This window comes from Strigops habroptila, chromosome 23 (assembly GCF_004027225.2).
Source record: "Strigops habroptila isolate Jane chromosome 23, bStrHab1.2.pri, whole genome shotgun sequence".
NCBI classification, from domain to species: Eukaryota; Metazoa; Chordata; class Aves; order Psittaciformes; family Psittacidae; genus Strigops; species Strigops habroptila.
In genome coordinates, this window is record NC_044299.2 from 179,373 (window position 1) to 191,274 (window position 11,902).

The following is an 11,902-nucleotide window of genomic DNA, read 5'->3' on the forward strand; positions in this document are numbered from 1 at the left end:
CTCGCCCCACGCCCCGTGTCCCCGCCGTGCCCCGCACCGGGAGCCCCGTCACCGGCCCCCCCAGCACCCCCTGCGGCGGGACTTCCGCGTGTGGGGCCGCGGGGACACGGGCCCGGCGGCGGCTGCTAATTAATGATTAATCTGCGCTCCCCGGGGCCCGGCGCCGCGGCGGCGGTGGGGGGGGGGGGCGGGGAGGGAGGCCGGGGGGGACCCGGGGGGGAAGGAGGCAGCGTCTGACCCACGGACACCGGGGGGCAGTCGAGGACCCCAATGTGGGGGGGGCCCTGGGCACAGGGTGCTGATGAGGAGGGGTGCAAAAGGGGCTGCAAGGGGGTCGGGGTGCGTGTGCAACGGGGGGTGTGTGTGCAAGGGGGGGTGTGTGTGCAAGGGGTGTGTGTGTGCAAGTATGGGGGGCGTGTGCAAGGGGCGGGGTGCAAAACGTACGTGTGCGCGCAAGGTGTTTGTGCACGGGTGTGCGCGTGCAAAACGGGCGTGCGCGCGTGCAAGGGTGCGTGCTCGTGCACGACAGGGTGCCCCGAAGGGGGGTGCGGGTGCGTGTGCAAGGGGATCCGTGTGCAAGGGGATCCGTGTGCAACACACACACACACACACACCCCGCGGGTGTCTGCGTGCGTGCAACAGGGCTGCACGCGTGTGCAAGGGCGCGCACTTGTGCAAGGGGGGGTGTGTGTGTGTCGGTGTTCGTGCAAGGGACACACTCAAAGGGGTGCGGGGGGTGTGCACGGGGAGGGGGGGGGAGATGCGTGTGCGCGCGCCCGGGGGGGGTGTGGGGGCCCGGCTGCGCGTGCCCCCGTTGTCCCCGCCATGTCGGTGTCTGTGTGTGTGTGCGCGCGGCCCCGGGGGTGCCGGTCCGCCCGCGCGCGCGCCCGCCGCCCCCGTGCGCCCGCCCGCGCCTCCCCCGCCGCACCGGGCCGTACCGGGCCGTACCGGGCCGCCACCGCCACCGCCGCTGCGCCTTTAAGGCCGCCGGCCGGGAGCGCCCGGGAGCGGATCCGGGCGCGGGGGGGCGGGCACCGGCCGGGGCAGGGCCGGGGCCGGAGCTCGGGGCTGCGACCGGGACCAGGGCCGCTACCGGAGGGGGCCCTGCCTGGGCGCGGGATGGCGCGGCGGGGCTGCAGCGCTGCCGCCGTGTAGGAGCGGGCAGCGGCGGGGCCGTTCCCAGGCGCGGGGCCCCGCTGGCGGCGGCGGCGGAGGTGAGTGGGGCCGGGCGGGCGCATCGGGGGCGGCGGCGGCGGCGACGGAGAGGGGGGGGCGGTGGCGACGGCGGGGACCGGGACCGGGGCGCTGCGCGAGGACTGGGGCGGCGGCGGCGGCGATGGCGGCGGGGAGGGGGGGAGACGACACCGGGCTGGGCCCCGGGGCGGCGGGAGGGGGGCGGCCCCGGGGGGTGCCCGGTGCGGCGCCCGGTGCGGCGGGAGCTGCCGGTGCGGCGGCCGAGAGGGCTCTGGCGGAGCCGGGGTGACCGGGCCGGGCTCGGCGGGGGTCCCACGGGCCGTGTCCGGAGCAGGCGGGCGGGGAGGCGGCCGCTGCCGGGGCCGGCCCTTCCCGGTGGCCGTTCGCCACTGCCGCTCGCCCGCGGCTTGGACCGTCTGCCACGTCCTGGCTGGTTCTCGGTACCCCGGGGCCGCGGTGCCCGTTGCAGCCCGTTGGCCGCCGTTCAAGACAAACAGGGCCGGGACGCCGGGGACGGTTCCAGCTTTGCCGCAGGTCACAGCGCCGGGGCGGCCTCAGCAGGGCCGGGCTCCGGGCACGGGGACACCGGCAGCAGCCGTTCCCGCGGGGGCCGTGGGGCTGGTGGGGAGCCGGGGTTGGGATCAGCATCCCCCGGGGGGCGGGCGCGATGTCAGGGCGGGGGAATCGCTGCCTCCGCGGGCACCGGGGTCCTTGTCGGGTGTCGGGGGGGGGGGGAGGCGGAGCGCTGCTGACCCCCCCCGGCGCCCGCAGCATGTCGTGGTTCAGCGGCATCCTGGTGCCCAAAGTGGACGAGCGGAAGACGGCATGGGGGGAGCGCAACGGCAAGAAGGGCGCCCGGCCCCGCGCCGGCCTCTGCGGCCCCCGCTACATGAGTTGCCTGCAGGATCCTGAGATGGAGCCCCCGGGGCCCCCCCGGGGGCTGCGCTGCACTTGGCAGGAGGACCACTACGGCAAGAAGGGACCCGCGGGCGACACGGGGCTCAAATCGGTTGATTTGGGCTTGGAGGATGGCGAAGCCAAAGGGCCAAAGGGAGCCGGTGGCCGCAGGGGGCGACCGTCGGCGGGCGAGTGCTGGCGGCGCCTGCTCCAGGTTTTCCGCTCCAAACGTTTCCAATCGGCTAAATTGGAGCGGCTTTACCAGCGCTACTTCTTCCAGATGAACCAGAGCAGCCTGACGGTGCTGATGGGGGTGCTGGTGCTGGTGTGTGGGGTGATGCTGCTCTTCCACTGCCTGCCCGGCACCCCACACGTGCCGGTGGCCGCCGCTTTGGCCACCGCCACGGCCCTGTTCCTGCTCCTGATGGTGCTGTGCAGCCGCAGCGCCTTCCCCCAGGACTACATGTGGGTGGTGAGCTACGTGGTGCTGGGGCTGCTGGCCGGGGTGCAGGCGCTGGGCACCGTGGCCGTGGCCCCCCGGAGCGCGGCCGAAGGCGTCTGGTGGAGCGTCTTCTTCATCTACATCACGTACACGCTGCTGCCGGTGCGGATGCGCGCGGCCGTGCTGGCCGGGGTCCTCCTCTCCAGCCTGCACCTCACCATCGCCTGGCACCGCAACGCCGACGACCCCTTCCTCTGGAAGCAGGTAGGGCTGGGGGGGGGGTGGGATGGAGATTTGGGGGTGCCCCCCTCCACCGTCTTGCAGCATTGCAGGCCCCGGGTAGGACCCCTCATCTTGGAGTGCCCAAATTGGGCTTTTCTGCACTTGATCTCTCTGTATATGGAAAGTTCTGGATGCAGGAAGGGATGCCCGGGGGGGGGTGTCAGGGTTCCATGGGTCGGGGGCCCCTCATCCCGCTGGCTCTGCACAGACCCACCATTGTGGGCTGCACTGGCTGTGGAGGGGGCACCCACAAAGCCCCCGTTGTGGGACCAGCAGGAGCCCCCGAGGGGGGATGCAGGGCCCGGGCAGGGGGGGTCCCCTTGTCCCCAGGGCCGGGTGCTCCCCCCTTGTTGTACAGGGCCCGTCACCCTCGCCCTGCCTGGCCGGGGCTGGCACCACGTGCTGTCCCCACGGGCATGGGGCAGGAATGTGGTGCTGGAAGAGAGGCCACGGGAGGGGAACCCCCCCAGGCGGGGTTAACCCCACACTGTGGCCCCGCTCCCAGCCCACCGGATCACTATAAATATCCTTGGCCCCGATCCCGGGGGACAGGGACCGGGATGGGGGAAACCGCAGCGCTCCGGCTGCAGCCATCTCCGCTTCCCGGCCCTGCCCCGGCTTCCTCTGCTTCCCGAGGGCCCGCGGGGCCCGGCTGCATCCGTACCCCCCCCCCAGCGGCCCTGCACCCCTGTTCCCCCCCTGCCCTGGTCTCCTCCAGCCTCGGGTCTCCCATATTCACCCTGCCCTGGTTCTCTGTCCCCCTGCATCCCCCTTCTCTTTGGACAGCACCCCTACACCAGAGCCAGGCTTGCGGGGTGCAGAGGAGGGTGGCAGAGCTTGGGGGGGGGGTTGTCTCTGGGTGGCCCCACTGACTCCATGTCCCCCCCCCCAGCTCATTGCCAACGCCCTGATCTTCCTCTGCACCAACGTGGTTGGGGTCTGCACCCACTACCCGGCGGAGGTGTCGCAGCGCCAGGCCTTCCAGGAGACCCGCGGCTACATCCAGGCGCGGCTGCACCTCCAGCGCGAGAACCGGCAGCAGGTTGGTTTTGGGGGGCTGTCCTGGGGACAGTGGGGTCCCCCAAACCGTGCTTGGGGGGGTTCCCCCTGGTAACGGGGTGCCGCTGGGCTGCAGGAGCGCCTGCTGCTGTCGGTGCTGCCCCAGCACGTGGCCATGGAGATGAAGGAGGACATCAACACCAAGAAGGAGGACATGATGTTCCACAAGATCTACATCCAGAAGCACGACAACGTCAGGTACGGCGGGGCGGGGTGAGGGGTTGGGGGGGTGTCAGTGGTGTGGGGGGGTCCTCCCCATCCCATGCTCTACCCTCTGCAGCATCCTCTTTGCGGACATCGAGGGCTTCACCAGCCTGGCCTCGCAGTGCACGGCGCAGGAGCTGGTCATGACGCTCAACGAGCTCTTTGCTCGCTTCGACAAGTTGGCAGCGGTGAGTTATGGGGCTGGGGGGGGGGGGGCAGAGGGGTCCTGGAGCCCCCCAATGACCTCCCTGTGCAGGAGAACCATTGCCTGCGCATCAAGATCCTGGGTGACTGCTACTACTGCGTGTCGGGGCTGCCGGAGGCGCGCGGGGACCACGCTCACTGCTGCGTGGAGATGGGGGTCGACATGATTGAGGCCATCTCGTGAGTGGGACCTTGAGCCCCGGTACCGGGGGGGGGTGTGTGTGTGTGTGCCCCCCCCGCGGTGCTGACCGGTGCCGGTGCCGCCCGCAGGCTGGTGCGTGAGGTGACGGGGGTGAACGTGAACATGCGCGTGGGCATCCACAGCGGGCGCGTGCACTGCGGCGTCCTGGGGCTGCGCAAGTGGCAGTTCGACGTCTGGTCCAACGACGTGACCCTCGCCAACCACATGGAGGCGGGGGGCAAAGCTGGGTGAGGAGGGATGGGCCGGGATGGGGGGCGGGATGGGACGGGATTGGGGCTGGGATGGGATGGGATAGGGGCTGGGATGGGCCAGGATTGGGGTCGGGATGGGATGGGATAGGGTCTGGGATGGGCTGGGGTAGGGATTGGGATGGGCTGGGATGGGGGTCAAGAAGGGCTGGGATGGGGACTGGGATGGGCTGGGATTGGGGTCAAGAAGGGCTGGGATGGGGATCAGGATGGGCTGGGATAGGGACCGGGATGGACTAGGATGGGGACTAGGATGGGCTGGGGTAGGGATCGGGATGGGCTGGGATATGGATCGAGATAGGCCAGGATGGGGACCGGGATGGGCTAGGGTAGGGATCAGGATGGGCTGGGATTGGGGTCAAGAAGGGCTAGAATAGGGATTGGGATGGGCTGGGATATGGATTGAGATAAGCTGGGATGAGGACTGGGATGGGCCAGGATGGGGACTGGGATGGGCTGGGATTGGGGTCGGGATGGGCTGGGACTGGGGTCAAGAAGGGCTGGGATGGGGATAGGGATGGGCCGGGATATGGATCGGGATTTGCTGGGATATGGATTGGGATGCGCCGGGATGGGGACCGGGATGGGCCGGGATAGGGGTGGGGATGGGTGATGTGGTACAAGGGGGAGCGCCCCAGCGCCGTCATCCCGCCCATCCCCAGGCGCATCCACATCACCTGGGCCACGCTGCAGTACCTGAACGGCGACTACGAGGTGGAGCCGGGCCATGGGGGCGAGCGCAACGCCTACCTCAAGGAGCACAACATCGAGACCTTCCTCATCGTGGGCTGCAGCCAGAAGCGCGTGAGTTGGGCGGGGGTTCGGGGGGGGGGACACCCCACACTTGGGGACACCCCTCATGGCCCTGTCCCCCTGCAGAAGGAGGAGAAAGCCATCCTGGCCAAGCTGCAGCGCGCCCGCGCCAACTCCAGCGAGGGGCTGGTGCCGCGCTGGGTGCCCGAGCGCTCCTTCTCCCGCACCAAGGACTCCAAAGCCTTCCGGCAGATGGTGAGTGGCCCCCGGGGGGGCCCCGACCCCGGGGGGGGCCCCGTTGTGGTGGTATCGGCTGCTCGATGCCTTCCTCTGGCTGCTGTTGGGCGCCCGCAGCCCATGGCCCCAAGGAACCCCTCGGGGCTCCTTATTTCCTTAAGAGCCTTTGGGGACCCCCATGGGTACCCCTTGTCCTCAGCAGCCCGTGGGGACCCCCATGTGTACCCCCCATCCTCAGCAGCTCGTGGGGACCCCCTCGTCTTCACTGGCCTTGGGGACCCTCAGGGCTCCCTCATCCTCACTGGTGCCAGACATCCCACCCCTATCCTGTGGGATAACCCCTGGGGATCCCCCCATCCCGACTCTTTCCTCCTTCCTTGGGGACCCCAGGGGATGCCCCATGTCCTTGCCATCCCTGGGGGTCCCCCTCATCCGTGCTGGTGTCCCTGACACCCCCATTGTGCCTCCACAGGGCATCGATGACTCCAGCAAGGACAAGTAAGTGTCCCCATGCTGGGCAGTGGGGGGTCACGGCCGGCTCCTCCTGGGGTGCGGGGGGGTCCTGACCCACGGCTGTCCCCAGCCGCAGTGCCCAGGAGACCCTGAACCCCGAGGATGAGGTGGACGAGTTCCTGAGCCGCGCCATCGACGCGCGCAGCATCGACCAGCTCCGCAAGGACCACGTCAAGAAGTTCCTGCTCACCTTCCAGACCCGCGAGCTGGAGAAGAAGGTTCCTCCATCCCCAGGAGCCCCCGGCCTCATCTGCCCTCCTGCCCCTGTCCCAGCCCCCCATCTGCCCTTCTGCCCCTGTCCCAGCCCCCCATCTGCCCTCCTGCCCCTGTCCCAGCCCTCCATCTGCCCTCCTGCCCCTGTCCCAGCCCCCCATCTCCCCTCCTGCCCCTGTCCCAGCCCCTCATCTGCCCTCCTGCCCCTGTCCCAGCCCCTCATCTCCCCTCCTGCCCCTGCCCTGGCTGCCTGGTACCCTCCATCCCCTCAAATCTGTGCGGCCCACTCATCCAACTGGCTCCATGCTCCCTCCATCCTCTCCACCTCATCTCCATCCTGTCCCCTCTGTGTGCCCCCATCCCACCCCATCCCACCCCATCCCACCCCACCCCATCCCACCCCATCCCATGCATCCCTCCGCACTCACCCCTCTCCTCTCGCAGTACTCCAAGAAGGTGGATGACCGCTTTGGTGGCTATGTGGCCTGCACCCTCCTTGTCTTCTGCTTCATCTGCTGCCTCCAGATCGTGGTGTTCCCCCAGTGAGTGCCGCAGCCCCCCAGACCCAAACCCAGCCCCTGACCCCCCCTTCGGTGCTCACATCCTGTCCCCTCAGCTCCCCGCTGATGCTCGGTGCCTACATCAGCATCTTCATCCTCCTCGCCACCATCCTCTTTGTCTGCGCCATCTACTCCTGCATCACTGTGAGTACAGGGCTATGGGTGGGGGGTTCGGGGGGGGGCTCTGCTGTGTCTGACTGGTCCTGCCCCCCCCCCAGCTCTTCCCCACCGCGCTGCAGCGCCTCTCACAGAGCATCGTCCAGTCCCGCGCCCGCAGCACCGGCATCGGCGTCTTCACCGTCCTCCTCGTCTTCATCACTGCCTTCATCAATATGGTACAACTGGGGGGCTGGGGGGGCCGGGGAGAGCCTGGGGGGGCACCCGCTCACCCCTCTCGTGTGCCCCCCCCAGTTCTCCTGCAGCCGGGTGGCGCTGCGGGACTGCGCTGCCCGAGAGCTCAACATCACCCCCGAGGCCGTGGGGCCCTGCGAGCTCCGGGCCCTCAACGTGGCCCTGGGAGCCCCCCCGGGGCCCTGCCACCGCCACGGGCTGGCCTGCGACTTCCCCGAGGTGAGCACCCATGGGTGCAGCCGGCCTGTGGCCGTGGGGTGCTGTCAGGGACACCCATGGGTGTGGGGTACCCGTGGCTGTGTGGTGTTGTCGGGGACACCCATGGGTGTGGGGTCCCTGTGGCTGTGGCGTGCTGTCAGGGACACCCATGGGTGCAGGGATTCCTGTGGCTGTGGGGTGCTGTCAGGGACACCCATGGGTGTGGTGTCCTGTGGCTGTGGGGTGCTGTTGGGGACACCCATGGGTGCAGGGTCCCTGTGGCTGTGGGGTGCTGTCGGGGACACCCATGGGTGCGGGGTACCTGTGGCTGTGGGGTGCTGTCGGGGACACCGATGTGTGCGGGGGTCCTGTGGCCGTGGGGTGCTGTCAGGGGTACCCATGGGTGCGGGGTCCCTGTGGCTGTGGGGTGCTGTCGGGGACACCCATGGGTGCGGGGTCGCTGTGGCTGTGGGGTGCTGTTGGGGGCACCCATGGGTGCGGGGTCCCTGTGGCTATGGGTTGCTGTCAGGGACACCCATGGGTGCAGGGGTCCTGTGGCTATGGGATGCTGTCAGGGGCACCCATGGGTGCGGGGTCCCTGTGGCTGTGGGGTGCTGTCGGGGGTCCCTGTGGCCGTGGGGTGCTGTCGGGGGCACCCACGGGTGCTGCTCCATGCCGCGGTGTCCCCGCAGTACTTCAGCTACAGCGTGGTGCTGAGCCTCTTGGCCTGCTCCGTCTTCCTGCACATCAGCAGCATCGGGAAGCTGCTGCTCATGGTGGCCATCGAGGGAACGTACCTGCTGCTGGTGGAGGGGCCTCAGGCCGCGCTCTTCGACAACGCCGACCTGCTGGTGGTGGCCAATGCCCTGTGAGTGCCCAGTGCCCCCCCGGGGGTCCCCACCCCACGCGCTGGGTCCCCCCACACTGACCCCGGCTCCTCTCCCCACAGGCCGCCCTTCAATGGGACCCAGGGAGGATGGTGAGTGGGGAACTGGGAGCAGTGGGGCCAGGGTGGGCAGCAGCGGGACAGAACAGACCCTTGGGGGGCTGTGCTGGGAGCTGGGGGCAGGCTCAGGGGCCCTGGGGCAGGTTGGGGGTCCTGGGGGCGGGCCGGGGGCAGGTTGTGGGGCCCCAGGGCGGGCCGGGGGCAGGTTGGGGGTCCCGGGGCGGGTCGGGGGTAGATTGGTGGGTCCCGGGGGCAGGCAGGGGGCAGGTTGGGGGGCCCCGGGGCAGGCCGGGGGCAGGTTGGGGGTCCCGGGGTGGGTTTGGGGCAGGTCGGGGGTCCTTGGGGTGGGTTTGGGGCAGGTTGTGGGGCCCCGTGGCGGGCCGGGGGCAGGTTGGGGGTCCTTGGAGTGGGTCGGGGGCAGGTTGGGGGTCCCCGAGGCCGGTCGGGGGCAGGTTGGGGGGTCCCGGGGGCGGGCCGGGGGCAGGTTGGGGGTCCCCGAGGCCGGTCGGGGGCAGGTTGGGGGTCCCGGGGCGGGCCGGGGTGACACCGTGCGGTGCCTGCAGCGCGGCGCAGGGGAAGGTGCCGCTGCGCATCGTCACGCCGGCGGTGCTGGCGCTGTTCGCGCTGGCGCTGTACCTGCACGCGCAGCAGGTCGAGTCCACCGCGCGCCTCGACTTCCTCTGGAAGCTCCAGGTAGGATCTGGGGGTGCTGGGGGGGGGGGCACCGGGACCGGAACTGATCCCATCCCCGGGTGTGATCCCATCCCTGAGCACCAAGACCGATCCCATCCCCGGAACCGACCCCAATCCCATTCCTGGGACTGATCCTGATCCCATTCCCGGAACCAATGCCATCCCCATCTCCAGAACCAATTCCATCCCCAGGACCGATTCCACCCCTGAGCACCGGGACTGATCCCGATCCCATCCCCAGGAGCGATCCCCATCCCTGGAACTGATGCCCGATCCCATCCTCGGGACTGATCCACCCCTGCACCCTGGGACCAAATCTCATCCCCATCCCAGGACTGATTCCACCCTGAGCACTGGGACTGATCCCGATCCCAACCCAGGAGCGATCCCATCCTGGAACCGATCCCGATCCCATCCTCGGGACTGATCCCACCCTGCACCTGGGACCAATCTCATCCCCATCCCCAGGACTGATTCTACCCCTGAGCACTGGGACTGATCCCGATCCCAACCCCAGGAGCGATCCCCATCCCTGGAACTGATCCCGATCCCATCCTCAGGACTGATCCCACCCCTGCACCCTGGGACCAATCTCATCCCCATCCCCACAACCGATCCCATCCCTGGGACCCGATTCCATCCCGGAGCTCCAGGACTGATCCCATCCCCCGTGCCCGGGGCCGATCTCATCCCCATCCCCGGGCCCAATCCCATTCCTGCCCCGGCACCGATCCCGTGTGGTGCTGTGCGCCGCAGGCCACGGGCGAGAAGGAGGGAGATGGAGGAGCTCCAGGCTACCAACCGGCGGCTGCTCCACAACATCCTGCCCCAAGGACGTGGCGGCGCATTTCCTGGCGCGGGAGCGGCGCAACGACGAGCTCTTATTACCAGTCCTGCGAGTGCGTGCGGCCGTCATGTTCGCCTCCATCAGCAACTTCTCCGAGTTCTACGTGGAGCTGGAGGCCAACAACGAGGGCGTGGAGTGCCTGCGCTTGCTCAACGAGATCATCGCCGACTTCGACGAGGTGCCCCAGGGCAGCGGCGGGGCCGGGGGCCGCGGGATGGGTGCTGGAGCTGGAGCGCACAGGGACGGGGTGCTAAGAGGCCGTGTGTGGGGTGCCGGGGGATGGGACGCAAGAAGATGGGGGGGCTGGAAGGGTGTGAGGAGGATGGGGGCAGCTGATGGGGGGCAGCTGATGGGGGGCAGCTGGTGGGGTGCCTGAAGAGGCCGTGGGAGACTGTGGGATGGAGCGCCAGGGATGGGATGAATGGGGGGGGTAGAGGGGCTGGGGAGCAGGGGAATGGAGCTCATGGAGCTGGGGGCAGGGGACAGTGCAACGGCTGGGGCGCACAGGATGGGGGCAGGGGATGGGTGCAGGGATGGGGTGCACAGGGATGGGGTGCAGGGGATGAGCTCACAGGGATGGGTGCAGGGGATGGGGTGCACAGGGATGGGGGCAGGGGATGGGTGCAGGAGGAGCTCACAGGGATGGGGGCAGGGATGGGTGCAGGAGATGCAGGGCAGAGGATGGGGTGCTGGGGAGAGCTCTCGGGGATGGGTGCAGGAGATTGAGCTCACAGGGATGGGTGCGGAGATGGGGTGCAGGAACGGGGTGCAGGGGATGGGCACACAGGGGGGGTGCAGGGGAGGGTGCAGGGGATGGAGCACACAGGGATGGGTGCAGAGTTGGGTGCAGGGGATGAGCTGTCAGGGATGGGGTGCGGGGATGGGCACACAGGGATAGGGTGCAGGGGATGGTGCAGGGATGGAGCACAGCGGGACGGAGCTCTCGTCCCCGGGGCCGTGCGGTGCCGTTAACCGCGCTGTGCCCCCCCAGATCATCAGCGAGCAGCGGTCCGGCAGCTCGAGAAATTCAAGACCATCGGCAGCACGTACATGGCGGCCGGCTCAACGCCGCCACCTACGACCGCGAGGGCCGCATAGATGCGCTGGCGGTCTACGCCATGCACTCATGGAGCAGATGAAGTATAGCACTCCTTCAACAACTTCCAGATGAAGATCGGTCAGCGGCTGACCCCCGTGCCCCTGCACCCCCCCCGTCCCCTGCACCCGCTTTGTAACCCCTGCACCCCCGCGCCCTGCACCCCCCGTGCCCCTGCACCCCCCGTGCCCTGCACCCCTCTGTGCCCTGCACCCCTCTGCCCCTGCACCCGCTTTTGCCCTGCACCCCCCGTGCCCCTGCACCCCTCTGCACCCCGCTTTGTAACCCCTGCGCCCCCCGTGCCCCTGCACCCCGCTTTGTAACCCCTGCACCCCGTGCCCCTGCACCCCCCGTCCCCTGCACCCCCCTGTGCCTCTGCACCCCTTTGTCCTGACCCCCTCTGTACCCCCGCACCCGCTTTGTACCCTGCACCTCTGTACCCCTGCACCCCGCTTTGCACCCCTGCACCCCGCTTTGTACGCCCTGCACCCCTCTGACCCCTGCACCCCCCTCTGCACCCCTGCACCCCGCTTTGCACCCTGCACCCCGCTTTGTACCCCTGCACCCTCTGTACCCCTGCGCCGCTCTCTGTACTCCCGCACCCACTTTGTACCCTGCACCCTTTTACCCTTGCACACCAGAAACTTCTTCTTATACTAGTCCCCCCTAACACCCCTTATACACCCCCTTATACACCCTTATACACTCCTTATGTCCCCCTTATACCCCCCTTGACCCTATACCATCCCTCATATACTCTTTT

General features: G+C 69.2%; 1 protein-coding gene across 2 annotated transcripts in view; it reads left to right on the top strand.

Moving 5' to 3' along the window:
- Positions 1-1,025: 1,025 nt before the first annotated feature.
- ADCY6 (adenylate cyclase 6) overlaps positions 1,026-11,902 on the top strand; it is a 15,805-nt gene continuing 4,928 nt past the window's right edge. Inside the window, exons 1-18 of one of the 2 annotated variants that reach the window (XM_030510426.1) lie at positions 1,026-1,214; positions 1,966-2,797; positions 3,708-3,857; positions 3,951-4,072; positions 4,155-4,266; positions 4,335-4,462; positions 4,553-4,711; positions 5,395-5,536; positions 5,612-5,740; positions 6,195-6,220; positions 6,306-6,453; positions 6,893-6,990; positions 7,065-7,152; positions 7,227-7,343; positions 7,420-7,578; positions 8,250-8,425; positions 8,507-8,536; positions 9,067-9,196. In XM_030510426.1, the coding sequence (XP_030366286.1) occupies positions 1,967-2,797; positions 3,708-3,857; positions 3,951-4,072; positions 4,155-4,266; positions 4,335-4,462; positions 4,553-4,711; positions 5,395-5,536; positions 5,612-5,740; positions 6,195-6,220; positions 6,306-6,453; positions 6,893-6,990; positions 7,065-7,152; positions 7,227-7,343; positions 7,420-7,578; positions 8,250-8,425; positions 8,507-8,536; positions 9,067-9,196 (2,745 nt within the window). In that variant the 5' untranslated portion in view covers positions 1,026-1,214; position 1,966. Of the gene's footprint in view, positions 1,215-1,892; positions 2,798-3,707; positions 3,858-3,950; positions 4,073-4,154; positions 4,267-4,334; positions 4,463-4,552; positions 4,712-5,394; positions 5,537-5,611; positions 5,741-6,194; positions 6,221-6,305; positions 6,454-6,892; positions 6,991-7,064; positions 7,153-7,226; positions 7,344-7,419; positions 7,579-8,249; positions 8,426-8,506; positions 8,537-9,066; positions 9,197-11,902 lie in introns of those variants that run through there. The other variant, XM_030510427.1, reaches the window with a different exon arrangement.